We start from the raw sequence: 15611 nt of genomic DNA on the forward strand, positions 1-15611 counted from the left end.
TACAGGGGCAAGTGGAGCTCAACCCATGCGATTTTTTTTCACCTTCTGTACTTAAGCAAAAATAGCTGCTCATAAATATAACCAAATAGGGAGAAAATGTCCTGAGGCTAACTGGAAGCTCATTACAGGTCCTGTGCTGGAAATGTTTGTGTTAGGTTTCCATTAAAGCACAATGTGTATTTTGGGAGGTTGGCTACAGGCAGCCTGTTCTCTACTGAACCCTCTGGCTCCTTGCAGAGGTGCCAGCCTGTCGAAGGCTGTACCGCTATGTGCTAATATCTTCTCCCAGAGAGGTCTGATGGGTGGCTCATTAGCTTAAGCACTAATCCATGCTGCCTTGTGCTTATTTGTATGGAGACCTGCTCTGCAAGAAAGCTACTTTCCATGCTCTTTCCTCTGAACAGTTAATCCACCTGCTTGGTGCCTAGCCTGGCCCACTTCCACAGGGAACTTCTCCCTTCATTGCAAGATAAGACATGTATGGCTTAATGCCTACAGTAAGCTTGCCTTATTTATTCAAATCTTCCTGTAAGAGCTTAGAAAGGCAATTGCCTTCCTATTTTCAGTTCCAGTTCAGACAAGGAGCAGCCACACAGTTATTTGAATGTTTTGTCCTTAATAAATAAGACGGAAGATGTAACCCTCTGCTTAGCACCCCTCCCCTTACCCCTCCAGCCTGTTAGCATACAGTGGGTGGAAAATCTTCTGCAGCCTTTTGTTCAGCTCACATTCGCTAGTGTCTGTGCAGTTACCCGTTATCAACCCAGTGTACTGCTGGTTGCTTTCAGCAAGGTCAAATCTGCATTCAGCTTTGCTCTGGCTTTACTGGTGTGTCAGCTGCAGTGCAAGAATTTAGCACAGAGCTAAGTTCTAGTTCCTCTGTAGCTCCTTTGGAAAGTTGAAATGATAATAGATAGTTGTGCTGTGTGAATTTTAAGGTACATGTCAAGTCATGACAAAAATCATCTTCCCAAGACTTCTTAACCCTCCAGCTTCATATCACCCCAAGGAGTCATGTCCAAACCTCTAAGACTTTTACCATATATACCCTAGCCCATGGTGGCCCAGCTCACTTGCCTAACAGCATCACACATGATTTATATCAAGTATAAAGTGACTTATACCTCACTCCCCCAAGCTTAGAAACGTTGCCCACCCATCAGCATTGCTTGAAGAAACACATCTTACACATTGTCATGGAAGTCATCAACATTCATTTTTGAAAAGAGGCCTCTTCTGCAGCTGTGGACAACCTCATAAAAGAGGGTTGTCTGTTTTTCAGAAGTACCCTGAGGTCTAGCGAATAAGATGTCTGACTGAAGAAGGCATGAAGGAGGGTGAATACTATCAAGCTGCTATTCTCCCCAGGCCAGAAAGGTGGAGGGGTTAAGACCTGATAAGGAATCTCTCCTCTTGGACAGCATCAGATTAAATCTGACCTACAAGCAGAAGGTGTTCCTATCTAATTGCTTGTACAAAGAAAAATTGGTCCCCAGCTAGTCCCTTCCCTGCTGATTTTGTGTTAACTTGCAGCCTTTCTTATGTTCTTGTAGGAGAAGCAAAAGCTTGAGTAAAAAACGAGCTAGCTTTAAATTTAGAAGCTTTATTTATGAGGAAATCCCATGAAAAGCTAACCAGGGGATTCAGCTACGGGAAAATGGCATGATTTAATAAGAAAAAGCTTTTTTTTGTTAAATAAAAGCAAAGGGATATGGGGCATGAGAACACAGAAGCAGTTAGTAATGAAAAACAAGGGAAGTATTAACAACATATATTTAACAGCGAGGCCAATGAGCCAGTGGGACAGCTGGCTACGAGATGTGGTAAATCTGATATAATTTGGCACCTTTACATCAAGCCTAGATGTCTTTCTAAAGGACTTGCAGTACCATAGGCTACAAGGCTAAATGTAAGAGCTGCTGGATGATTTCTGGGCGAGGGATGGAGCATCCTGCTGGCCTTGGCATTGATTCATTTGTTTATGGACGTTGCTGGTGACTCTTAAAAACAGGTGAGTTGGAAGTGCCATGTTCAACTGGCCCAGGCTCACACCACATCCATTCAAGGGTATGATTGAGCTGTCTCTGCTGAAAAGAATTACCTCTCTTGAATTAAGTAGTACTTTTTCCTTGGCAATTTTCTCATTGTTTACAAGCAAAACTTCCATGGACTTTTTCTATTGTTTTCCCATGAAAAGAAGTACTTTGTAAAGAAAAAAATCAAAACAAACTCCATTTTTTGTTTTAAAGAAAAGCTCAGTGGGCTTTTTCTCCCCTCCTAAGCCTTGGTAGCTGTTCTTCCTTTAATTTAAGCAAGGCTTATATCTGTTGAAGTTATACTTGGGCCTGCCTGACTTGAGGTAAACAGGACTAATCCTGCTTAAAACTGAACTAAGAATATCTACACACTTTAATGAAATGGATTAAAATTTTACCTCATATTAAACAGTAACACCTTTTCTTGTTCAGACAAGCCCTGGGAGGCTGGAGCAATGTTATTAATTTGCCTTCGACATCACTAAATTTTCTTTGAAAATAAGCAAATTATGCACTTGTGCAGAAGGCAGGTCCCTTTGAAATGGTGGTGCTCACGGGAGATCTGGCTCCCTTCCTCCTTCGGATAAAAAGAAGGTTTCTTTTCTTTTTTAGATTTTATTTCTTTATTTTATTTTGTTCTGTTTTTTAGATTTTATTTTATTTCTGAGTTCCTTATTAAAACAGCACAGTTCTTCCTGTTCCTTTCATGATGTTTCTCCAGGGGAAAGATCAGCCTAGCATGAATTAAACGCTCCTTTATTTAATTTATATCTCAGACTGACCTCAGCTAGCATGCACTCACACCACACACCTGGAAATGGAGATGTCAAAGCACGGCTGGAAAGCCAAGCTTTTCACACCAGTTCCTGTACAAACTAAGTGATGGCTTTGTTTCATTTTATTCATTTTTCAGGTGGGAAAGTGAAGTCACATTATTTCAAGTTTTGGTATAATTTTCATCATTTCAAAGAGTTCAGGAGAGGCTGAATTCCCCTCAATTCCCATTTCTCCCATCTGTGGATGTGTGTGTACACATATTTTGGTGTTTTGGTTGTTCTTTTTCTCAACTTTCTGCTGACACGTGGAAACACTAAAAGGTGTTTTTCTTAAATAATAGCTCATTGTTCCTGCTGGTTATGAACCCTTAGCATAAAGTGAGATCAAACCCAGTAGAGTTCATGCCTTTAAACACTACAGATGCTGATGCCTTTGCCACCAGCAGTGAATTAGCTGGCAGCCTTGCACTTCATGTGTCCCAAAACACAGCGCTGAGAGTCACCTGATGAGAGATAAAAGAAAAAAAGCCAAGAAGGTTATTTTCTGGGTTAGACAAAAATTAAATGCTATGCGAGGCTGCACCACTATATATTAAAAGCAGTGTTGCCTGAGAGCTACCGCCGCGGTGGCAGTCGGTGGCTCTCGAGCAGGGCAGGAACTTGCAGAACGAGACTTTCTAAGGAAACCAGGAGATTTTCCCGGTGACTTCGCTCCCTTCTAGCTACAGATAGGATGGGGTGGGGATTCATCACAACCAGTCTGATCACTTGCTACCCAAACATACACATAGGTGTAGTCTGTGCCCCGAGGAAATTATAACTCAAGACAAGCTAACACAGGCACTCCTGCGCCGACTGGTGCCAGTGGGGGTGGTGAGCAAAGGTGATAATTGAAAGTTGTTGGGTTTTGGGGTTTGTTTGTGTGTTTTTTTTTCTCCCGCTGAGTCAACAGGAGGTTTTTTCCTACCTTCTGCTTCCTTTGGTGAAGGTGACAGCTTCTGTTCAACCTTGATGTAACTTGCTAAGACAAGCAGTTGGCCTTCAGGGTTGTGCCAGGACCATCACCTTGCACGCAGGGAACAAGGGTAGGAAAGTTTGGAGGAGACAGGCAGTAGCTCATGTCTGTGGGCAGGCATACAGACCATGTTTACAGAAGCCAGGAAGAAAGTGATTCACTTCATTCATAAAACCTGAACCTCTGATCTGGTCTCCAGAGGTAAAGATAAACACAAGGTAAGAATCACTTGCCTTTTGAGAGGGGAACCGTGGATGAAGGCAGAGGGTGTGTCAAGAGAAAGGGTAGATGGAGGGGAGAAATGCAGCTGACACGGAGTGCTGGCTCCAGGGACGGCCATGCTGCACCACAACCATGGACATGGGCTTAACATCATCCCTCTGGTGCTGCAGGACCTCAGCGGGAGATGTCCTCTGGCGCCACATCTAAACGCTAATTTTGTCTTTACGAACAGCTGAATGAAAAGAAAAGCAGGCTTGGAGCATGAGTAAAACAGGTCTCTGCTTGCGGGACGAATCTCCTCCCTCCCCCTCCCTCGATTGAGAACTTCATATCCGAAAATCATTGAGCAGAAGTACAACAGCTTCAGCCTCTGAAGGCTGCCAAGCGTTCTTGCTGAGTGAGGCTATTTAGGTACACCGAAACACGGCTGAACCTGGGGCTTGCGTAAACCTTTCTTACTCTGGAACAAAAGACCTGCTCCCATGGCAGTCAGGTGCATGCACGAATCCCTGCCTGTGAAAACAAGTTGAACCGGTCTCTGTGCAAAAAAAGACAGGTTTGACCAGAATGGCCCCTTGTGCAGAAAGGATCTGCCAGCCAGGCCTGAGCATCAAAGGCAGATGGCTGTGCTGGGTGCTCTGCAGCCTCTGATTAGCATTGGCATGAGCAGAGCCAGATTTTGCAGCACTGAAGGCCACAGCTAGCATCCAGCCTCAGGCTCCAGCAACAGGCTTTGTTTGCATGAACGTATCTGAGTTTGTTCATCCGTCTCCCTCCCCAGGAAAGCTGCAGCGTGCAGAGGAGCATGCAGACTGCCAGCCCCAAAGTCTCCTGGCTGTTCGGCATCCCTGCTGATGTGTGTTTGTGTGAAGGACCAAACATCACAGTGGTGCAAGGTGCAAGCTCCAGTTGTACATGCAGACATTGCTCAGGGAGCACCTGCAGAAGTGGTTGCCTTGGGATCCTAGTGCTTGTATGGGTTCGGCTTTTTTCCATTTCACCCGTTTCTCTTTCACTTCCTTCCTGCCCTGCAAGGAAGCGATGGCAATAGATTCGCCTTGTCACCATGCTCACATTTGCGGTACCTACACCTCCGCTCCTTTGGTTTTCACTTCTCTATGGGGTTTCACTGAAATGCCCATTTAATATCAGTGCTCATTCCTCCTGTAAGCACCTAAACACTTGCTCTACACTACCAGGAAGGTCTCTGTGAACCATACACCCCATATCGCCTTCTCCCATCCATGCCTCCAGCAATTACCACTCTGCTTTACTTATTTCCCAAGCAGTCAGCAGGGGTAAGCCCAGCAAAGCTGCACCCCCTGGGCACAGGTTGCCCTGTGAAGCTGCCCTTACCCTCCCAGCTGGAGGGACCAGACAGCACAGGGAAGGCAGACAGGAAGTGGAGGAGGAAATGACCATTGCTTAGCCAGAAATCGGACTTGGCGCTGCTGATGTTCAGCACTGTTTTATAATGTTCAAGCTTGTTGCCTTCCACATGTTTATGGCCTTTTCTCCATCTCCCCAACCTGACCCGTGCATCCTGAGTGAGGTCCCACAACTCACTGGCCTTGTAGCCACCAGCTCTGTCCCAGTTCTTATCACCTCTTGTGCCATTTCCCCTCTGACATGTCTCCAAGCCCTCCTCTTTCACCCAGACATCTGTATTCCTGTTTTCTTCTCAGAGCTGGGGGTCAAGATGCAAAGCAAACACTTTTCTCAGCCCAGTGCTTGCTGCACCCGACCCAGCGCTGCACAGGAAGGGGTCCACAGGGCCAAGCTCACGCCAAGCGCAGGCAGACGTGGCAGGCTTTCCTCATCCCACGTGGGTTACTCAGACCTGGACAGCATATTTTGGAGATAAACTGGGGCTTAAAAGTCTGTCCTCATGGCCATTGCCCTGAAGCTAAAGTCTCGCCTCTAAAAGACACTCAACCCCAATGCGCCTTCAAATCACACGCAGCACCACAAAAACTCCCTTTGCGTTTAGGACAGGTGCAGGTTTACAAAGTTTTTCCACGCGTAATAAAATATTACTGCTAATTAGGATAATAATAGCAAGTGCTAGCTGAGTTCTGCTTGCTTAATTTCCACCTGCTATTTATTTGCAGTTTGATGTGGTATTCGCTTCCTGTCATGCATTCTTGCAAATTATTTCTGTGCCGTGTTATCTTGCTGATGTGGTTCACCCAAGGAGTGGCCGAAATGCAGCTCTGACCATGTGTCACCACCAAGAAGTTAATTTTGTTCTGTAGGAGGAGGAAAGAAGTAAAAAAATAAAAATAAATCAAGGCTGCCTTGTAACTGTATGCTGTGCACATGTGCGTATCTGAGCACATGTTGTTGTGGGCTTTTTTTTTTTTTTCGTTTTCCCCTCCCACCCACATCTTTGAACCCAGCGAGCTGCAAGTTTTTTGTTCAGCTGCAAAGTGATTATTTTTCATGGAAAAGGTGTTGGCACAGAATGGGGTCGTGAGCCCTCCTAGGCAAGGGCTGTCCAGGCCACCCAGCAGCTGGGCCGTGGCTCTTCAGACTCCATTTCATTTCAGTAATATTTCTTTAAAGCTTATAATATTGCTAAAGAAAAAGGGATGCCCTCAATAAAAAGGGATTTTGCTCAAAGACCAGGCATAGCCAAGAGCACTTCAATGTAAACCCACGAGCGTCCCCATCACACCCTCCCCAGCCAGGAGCTGGTGGGACCTTCTCGCACATCCATTGAAAGCAGCATCAGGTCTTTTTTATCCAGATGCCCTCATGTATCATCACATCCCAAGGGGTCACCTCCAACCATCCCACTGGGCAAGGGCCCTATTTCTTCAGCAGGGAAAGGTCAACCCAATGGCAGAATGCAACTTGCGCTGGGATGTTTAGTTGTGTTATGAGCTTTTATTTAAAAAGCACATTTATACAGCAATAATTTCGCAGATACAAACTTCAATTTTGTATTCTACAAAAGTCTTTGAATATTCTTCTCTTTACAAAATGGAACATTACAAAAATACAGACAATTTAATATGATTTTTTTTATACAAATGTCTCTAATTGTAGTTATTTTCATTAAAATATTACTACCACAGAACTACAATATTTTAGTCGACTATAAAAAAATTAACTCAATGCTTTTTTAAGCAGCAAAATGTAAATAACACAGGTCAGGACACAGTTTATAGTCATAGTGGATATATCTAAAATTGTTTCAGAAATAATATTTTACATAGTTAATTTTTACGGTTTTATACATTATTTATATAATATTTATATAAAAAAAAATCATAGCTTGCTATAGTTGAAATGATAGGACGGATTCTGTAAGAAGGATGTGCAAATGGCCATTCTGCATGCTTTGCAGGATCCCTTTGCAAACGCGCTCTTTGAAAGGGCTGCAAACCAAGAACCTGTGGTTTCTGGGGAAAAAAAAAAAAAAAAAAAAAAAAATCATCACACTTGATACAGGTACAACTGATTTACAACTGGTGTCACCAAGTGGAGCACAGGACCTGGTACCTGCCATGGCGCACACCGAGGTGGGCCAAGAGAAAAGGGGGGAGGGGGGTGGATGCACAAACTGACGGACACCCAGGCTGGGACGTGCCGCCCAGCAGCCCGTCCCAAAACTGCAGAATAATAGTTTCCCCGGGACTCAGCCCCGAGGTTGTAGTGCGAACGCATCTTCAGCAGAGCCACCACTACCCACTTGCAAACCACTGGCTCCCACGGGTGCACAGAAAATCTGCTGTGTTTTTTTTTTGGTGGGGGGGGGTGGGGCGGGGATGGCTGGGAAGTGGAGGATGCTCTTTTCATGAAGGGCCATTTGTGGATGCTGTAGGAGCTGGGGGCTCAGGCAGGATGAACCCTCGCCAGGGAGCGAGCAGAGAGGAAGAAATGTGGCTTCTCAGCACAGAGGATGGAGTTATTCAGCCTCACTGCGTGTCTCAGGACTGCTTGTTAAAGGCGTGTAGTGTGATCAGAGATCCTTCGGAGATCTTTGACTGGGCAAGTTTCTTCTAAACTAAGTCACAGTATGGAAAAGCGGAGGCAAAAATAAACTAGTATCAAAAACAGAAAAAAGCAACTCTTACAAACCAATCCCAGATCTTGACTCAGTGCTGTTTCTCGTATATAGTGCTATACAATTTAGTCGCGAGTTGTCTTTTTTCTCGCAGGCAGTGGAAATCTTCATAGTAAAAAAAAAAAACCTAAGACGGCCAGCTTTCCAAAAAATCCCTTAGTGTTCATTAGGCTATGAACAATTTGGCGTTCACTACAACATGAACACTCAAACCAATTGCACATCCAGAACTCCGGCACCTCTCTTTGTTTGTTCGGCTTTTGTATTTTGTTGGGTTTTGTGGTTTTTTTCTTTTTTCTTTCTTTCTCATTGTCGTTTTTGACTTAGTTGACCACCACCCCTTTCATCCAAGTGTCACAAGTTGAAAAGACCACAGAGTAAGACTTTACTGGTCGGGCAAGAAAGTCTCTCCCTACATTCTACTGTCTGATGAGATTTGAGAGCAGCAGGTAGTTGCTGTCAGCAGTCATTTGTTGAAAAAAAAAATAAAAATAAACAATTTAAAATAAAATACAACACCCATCCGATTTCTCAAAGGTCTACACCATGTTGTGATGGTTATTCCGGTCAATGATGTCCACAGGTGAAAGAATCTCCTTCCGGATGGGCGGTGGAGGCAGGCAAGTCTTTATCTTGGGCTTGAAGAGATCTGACACATAAAACACCTGTAGGAACAAGTGGAAAAGGCACCCTTAGTCACACTGGGTGATGCTTTGTTCAAAAATTTGGTTCACAGAATATATACATATCTTTAAAGCTGCAAAAATAGCACTTTCTGTGCTATTGAATGCCTGCCCACAACACTGATAACCGCAAAATCCCAAGCGCTTGCTACCATCTTTCTGTACAATATGGGAAAAAGCCTCAAACCTCACAAAACAGCATAAAAACATCACAGAACAATTTCATTTCTCACTGCGTAATCACTGAGTGCAATACCCAAACCTCTGCTGAATGGGTTGAAAAGCCAGGAAACAGATACATGGCCCACACTCCAATAAAATTACAAAGGTCTCCAAAGGGCTGGCCTGACTCACAGTGAGTGGTTTTAGGGATGGATTTGGCATGAAACAATTCATTCAGCCAGACACTAGGTAGGCAATTAAAAGCTTTCAAATCAAAGCTGTATTAAAAGTTATCAGCAATGAGTCAATGGTGAGTGATGCTCTTCTCACACCCCACCAAGGCACCAGTACAGAGCCAGTGTCTGGTCCTGAAGCCAAAGCCTAAGAAGAGGAGGAGCTATTCCTGACTACTTCTTCCTAAATATCCCGTGATGTAACCCCTCTCCCGGATGTGAAAAAGCCAATGTTTGGCAATTCTGGGAGGTAGCAACACAATAAGAAACAAAGTGCTGGAAGGAAACTTCCACATCCTCCCTTGGCAGCTGCTGCACAAAGCTTATCAGTCCTCCAGGACCAGGACCTTCTCCCTTGCCAAACATCAGCCCCGTGCCAGAAGGGGAAAGAAGTCAGACAGCACGGATCCTCTGGATGGAGCAAAAACTGGCAAGGTCTCATAATTTTATTAGCTGGCACCAAAGCCCCAAATTTCAGTACTGGCACCAACTGCCTCTGCCAGCCCAAATTTGCCAGCTCAAACATCCTTAAGAATTGACAACTTGGACCAAGCCATAGGTTTGCTGAGCTGAAGCCCCAGGAGGTGCAGCATGCAGTTGTGAGAGTTAGCAGCATGTTCGAGTTTTCTCCCACAGTACTCAAATGCAACATTTAAGCAACAAGATAAATTGGCAGCGGGGTGGGAAGTCCAAGGTGCTCAAAGGAATAATATTAGATTAGTACATACAGGCTGGGTAACACAGGGAGGGAACAAGGGTTTTCCCCATCTGCATCTCCACATTTTTTAGCTACCCAGAGCCCTACGCAGCAGGTCTAGTTGTCCTTGGAAACAACTTTTGCAAGTCCCTATCAGCACGGGCAGATAAGGAGCTGAGCTGAATAGACAGCAAACTTGCTATAAGTGGCAATTTACTCCTACAATTATAACCGGGGATGCAGGAAGCTGAGCTGTTGTTGCTTGGCTTTTATGGCTTCATGGAAAAGCAGGGAAGGAGCTGATACACAAAACAGCTCTTTTTTCAGTGTCTGTGCTGGTGTTTGGCTGCCTAGCTGTACAACACAGCTGATAAAGCTGTTTACAGGGCATCTGAGTGGCAGCATTTGTACCTTTGGTTAAATAACAAGATCCAGCTGATCCCACCAAGGGCTGCAGCTGAAATCTGGTCTCTTGCTGCTGCATCACAGTGTAAAATCATGTTGAACTGCTCTGGCAAAAGTTTTCTTTTAGGTCTTTAATAACTGTCAAACCCCCGTTCGGCTGGCTCGGTGCACTTCTGATGCCATCTTGCTTGCTTGCCCACCTTGGAAAGCTGGATTCAATCAAAAAGATGTCCAATTTCTGCACCAAGATAGACATGACAAATCAATTTATCGGAGGAGATTGCTAAGTGCAAGAAGCATATGGGGATTACACCAAGTCTGGTCCTTGTTTTGGACAGAAATGAGTTATGGTGGAGTGTCATCTTGGGTATTTTAGCTTTTACTGTGCCGCTTGCTGCTTTTCAGGGTTTAATTCAGAGACTGGGTAAGAGGTTTCATTTCTCTTTAAACCGTATTTCACTTTAACGTGGCTGGAGGTTATTTAAACACTTACAGGAATCATGAAATGTGATCTTTGGGGGTTAAAACAGTGTGTTAAATCCTCCTAATGCTTGAACTGTTTAACACAAAAAAGGACTAATAAACGTGCAAAGTTTTTCACTTGGATTAGCTCCATTTCCTGTAGAAGGTGCTCTCCACCCATAAAGAAAACTTGATGGCAGAAGGCTGAGTATGTATTATACAAAGTAAGCCAATATCTTATATTGCCACTTAACAATTCCTATTCCTTTTCATTATATTGAAGAAATCTTTAATCACATACAGAGAGGTTAAAACAACTCATGTAAGCTAACCAGAGCAAGCCCAAGAGCACGTCCTTCTGACACCTCCCCTTTTCTCTCTCCATCAGATGAGACAAACTACACGACATACAGCAGGCTGCCTACAACACAAAAAACTATTTCCATTTAAGAAATCTTCACCGTATATTTCACCCCATATCCGAGTCCAAATGTTTCATCAGCTGGAAGCGCTTGACACTAATGTCTTCTGCTTGTTATTTCAGGCACTGAAGGACAAATGTGTCTGCTGCAGCACAACCTGGATTTAAGCTCTGGCACCCCTTGGAGGTGAACCCACAATTGGTTTCTACTGAAAATTACAGCCTGATAAATATCATATTGTAATGGTGTGGACTCTTGAAGTGGGAAGGGGTGTCTGGGAGCACCCAGGTGGTTTGGAGGTAATGAGTCTCTAGGACGTTTCCTCTGCTTCAGAGCATCCTGTGCACAAGAGCTGGACCCCAGAGCTCAGCAAGGACCCCTAGGACATATCAGTAATTGTTCTGATATACCAGTAATTTTAGCAAAAAGCTGCTAAACTATACATTCAATGCAAACTCCAGGGAGTTTTGGGGTGACTTCCTCTTGTCCCTTGCTGCCGTCTCCCAAAAGGGAGGAAGTCTGACGGCCCCTCCTAGGAAATGGCTCATGCCAGCAAAGCCAGGTTTGGGAGAAGAACATATTGATGGTTCTTTGCAAGCTGATGAAATGGGACAAGGGTGGGATTTAAACCCTGCCCTGAGTCCTAAGCTGCTGCCTGAGATTTCCCCAGCCACCAAGCCATGCCTGCAAAGGGTTTGGAGACAACTGCCCCCTCCATGAGCTCACTGGGAAGAGCAGCACAGGTTGCCCAGGGCTCACAGGCAAACCCGATCTTGCCTGTGATACTCCAGCAGCTGCTTCCTATGTCAGTTTACCTCGACACAGGAAAACCAGCCCAGCATTGCCACAGCTTCCCCTTCCCAGCACAGCTTCCAGCTGCCAGAGGGCCAGGAGGGGGCAGCCAGCCCTGCCACTCATCCCAGCCAGGAAGCATCCGGACACCCATCCTGAGCATCCGGAGAACTATTGTCTTTCTGAAACTGCTCCTGGGATCCAGGGATGGATCGCCTGGTCCCTACTTCTGCTATAGATATTGCTGTTATCCCACCTCTCAAGCAGGAAGGCACACAGAGAGGTAAACACCCCCTTGTAAAACCACCTGGCGATGTGCGCTTGGTGTCTCACCAAACCCACACAATACAAATTGAGGGAGACTGAGACAAGCTGCTCCATCGCTCCCTGTGTGGCCCATGGCCTTTTCTTCCCAGGGCTGCCAGTACTGCTGCCACAGGGAAGAGTGGTGGCTGCTGGGATAGGAAAAGACCACCAGGATTTGGAGAAACATAGAATCATTGGGTTGGAATAGACCTCTGAGATCATCAAGTCCAACCATTGACCCAACACCACCATGCCCACTAAATCATGTCTGAAAGCGCCACATCTACATGTTTTTTGAACACCTCCAGGGACGGTGACTCTACCACCAACCTGGGCAGCCTGTTCTAATGTTTGACCACTCTTTCAGTAAAGAAATTTTTCGTAATGCCCAATCTAAACCTCCCCTGGCGCAACTTGAGACCATTTCCTCTTGTCCCATACTATACTGGAATGAAGGACACTGGACCTGTAATGCTGTTGCTGTGAGCAGGCATTACAGTAGCAGCACATGTCTGTGTACACACACACTTCTCTAGCTTCCCCCTCTGAATTTGCCAGCCCCACATAGAACATGGGTGTCAGGCAACAGCAAAACCCAACAGCTACTGCTCAGAGAGTTCATAAGACTTCATAAAAACTTCCTGACAATGCCATTTTTGTCTTGGCTCTGGAATATTGTCAATAAGTGGAAAGTACACAAATGACCTATTTTCTCCCCTTGCAAAATATAACATTAGCAAACTTAATTCCTTGCCTCCAGGGCTGCTTTACTTTTAGATCAGTTAAAAAAACCAACCCATAATCAAAAAAACCCAAACAAACAAACAAAAAGTGGTAAGCTGCAAAAATCTTGCTTTCAGGAGTTTGTACAGACACAGGAACAACCATAAGCCCCAGCCCCTCTGTTTCTATGCGAGGCAGCCACCCGACCCAGTGCCCCCAACCCTGTCTACTTTAAACATCTACATGTGTCACTTCAAGTTACAGGGCTGCACAATCAGGTCACTCTTTGGAAAGCAAATTGCATGAGAACAAGCCCAGCAGCCGAAAACAAGCAGGCATGGCCTTTGTTTGCCATTTTCTCACGAGCCCTTTCGCTACATTAAAAACTCACCACCAAACAAGGCACCCTGCCTCCCTTTGCTGGGCAGACAGCAGGTCCTCCTCCCGTGGGACAGCTTTTGGCTGGATTGTGCAGTAAGGGAAGAGCGTAATCCCAACCACCCAGACTTCCCACTTGGGTCCTGGTGCTCTGCTCATTACTGAGAGCAGCTGGAGAAGCAAATGCTGCTGGGCAAGACGGAAATACTCTCCCTTGTCTGAACACCTTTTCAGTGCCCCAAGCTGCCTGGGTGAAGGGGCCCCTTGCCCAGGAGCCTCCAGCAGCTCAAGGCTGATGGGGAAACCCCTCAATGTTGCATTTTTTTGCTGAATGTGCAGTTTGTGTGGTGGGGGAGAAGAGGAATTGCTTCACTCCTCCAGCATGGCAGTGATATTTGCTCATGGGGAGTGGAAAGTGCTGGTGGGTGCACCCTCCTTTGCCAGGTGCCTGTCAGAGCACCCACCATCAGACTGGTAGGGTGCTCCACTCTTGAGCTATGTTCCACCTGCAAACAAGGTTTACAGGCAGCAATGACCCCAGACCCCAGAGCACTGCCTCCTGCCATGTCCCCGGCTGTAACAGGGGTTACTTGAGCTCACAGCAGCATGGGCTGTGGTGATGCCCACTACTTCCCCAGGACCCCCACCAGCATCCCTGCTGCCATTCCTTGCACAGTTTGTCATACTCACCACGCAGTAAGCCACCAGGGCTCCCTGTGCAAAGCCTGCCAGCACATCGGTGGGGTGATGCTTGTGGTCCGACACACGGGACAGGCCAGTGTAAAACGCCATCATGATGAGGGTGAACTGGAGGAGGGGACGGAGCAGGCGGGCTCCCTTCCACGTGAATCTGGCCTGCAGATAAAACTGCAGGGAAGAAGGGAAAACAAAAAGGTGGTGTTAATTTGAGGGCACCAAAGGAAAAGCTGTGCCCAAATTGTGCACACACAGCAGCAACTGCTCTGTGGGGCTGGCCGTGGGGCACCTGCACCCCTGTGCCTCAAGGAAGAGGGAGCTGTCAAAGAAGAAGGCTGCTCTTTGCAAACGTGTGGCCTGTCATTCAGAGGGGAGTGCAGCTGGAGGGATTTTAACCCATGTCAGGGATGAGGGCAGAGGTGGATGGGTGCAGCCCTTGGTGAGCCAGAGTCAGGGCCTGAGACCCTCTGCATTCTGGCCCACACTGCAGCCCTGCTTCAGCCTCCACACAACATCCCATCTGGCAGAGTAAGGAAATTCCTTCCCACTGCCATGCAGTGCATAACAGAAGCAAAGTCCCAAATTTGGGCCATGCAGGACCCACAGCATCTCTCAGAGGAAAACCAAGAATCAGCGCAGCATGCGGCACCACCAGAGCCAGCCCCAAGGACTTCCAAGTCACAGCTGCAACCGCTGCAGACGGGGGTGCAGAATGCAATCCTCTAACATTGCCATCATGTTTCCTAGCCTGAGCCCCGGGGTTTGCAGGGGTGCAGGGAGCAGCTGCCCCACTGCATGGCATAGTCACTCACTCCTACCCAGCGAGGGAAATGCAAGGTCCTGGCTTGACCCAAGAAGACCAAGCTGACGTGACGTCACATGGACACTGTCCCCCCACATGGCTATCTCTGGCCTGTTTCAGTTTTGGCCAGTGGACATGGCCAGTTCCTGCGGGAACCGGGAAGCCAGGCGGGAAGAGAAGACAGGAAAACAGCAACCCACTGCCCATAGATGAGCAGGGCTGGGCGCAGCACGGGGAGGAAGCCTGGGGAAGGGAGGGACGCCACGGCAACCTTCAGGCTTGGGGAGGAGAGAGGCACTCAATGGCTCAAAGAGTGTAAAAGTGCCTGGAAAAATGCAGCTCGGCTCTGTGGCCCGTGGGCTCAGCCACAGCAGGTATTTTCTGCCTGTTCCTAAATGAAGCACTGAAAGTCAGACCCAGCATGCTTCAGAGAACTCCACAATATCAGAGGGCTGGAAAGGAGTTTAATACCTATTTACGATCCCTTTCACACACTCAGAGCAGTTTACACTGCCTTGATATAAAAGGGAATGAAGTTCTCGCCGGGTTCCCTGAAACCACAAATAACTTAATGACACCATTTACCTATAAAAGCAGAATTAATTGGAAAGCTGATAAGAGGGAAACATCATTTTGGCCAATTTAGTATGTTTGGCTGTTGCATAAACATTATATTTACCGCTTTTTGGAAAGAACACACACTGGGCTTTTTAGAGGAAATTAAACATC

General features: G+C 46.3%; 1 protein-coding gene across 1 annotated transcript in view; it reads right to left on the reverse strand.

Moving 5' to 3' along the window:
* Positions 1 to 8660: 8660 nt before the first annotated feature.
* Positions 8661 to 15611, reverse strand: part of PLPP3 (phospholipid phosphatase 3) — a 44492-nt gene continuing 37541 nt past the window's right edge. Inside the window, exons 5-6 of the mRNA XM_086462995.1 lie at positions 14075 to 14251; positions 8661 to 8786 (exon numbers count right to left, since the gene is read on the reverse strand). Of these exons, the coding sequence (XP_086319121.1) occupies positions 8661 to 8786; positions 14075 to 14251 (303 nt within the window). The remainder of the gene's footprint in view (positions 8787 to 14074; positions 14252 to 15611) is intronic.

Source organism: Leptosomus discolor, chromosome 3, assembly GCF_034619465.1.
Source record: "Leptosomus discolor isolate bLepDis1 chromosome 3, bLepDis1.hap2, whole genome shotgun sequence".
NCBI lineage: Eukaryota > Metazoa > Chordata > Aves > Leptosomiformes > Leptosomidae > Leptosomus > Leptosomus discolor.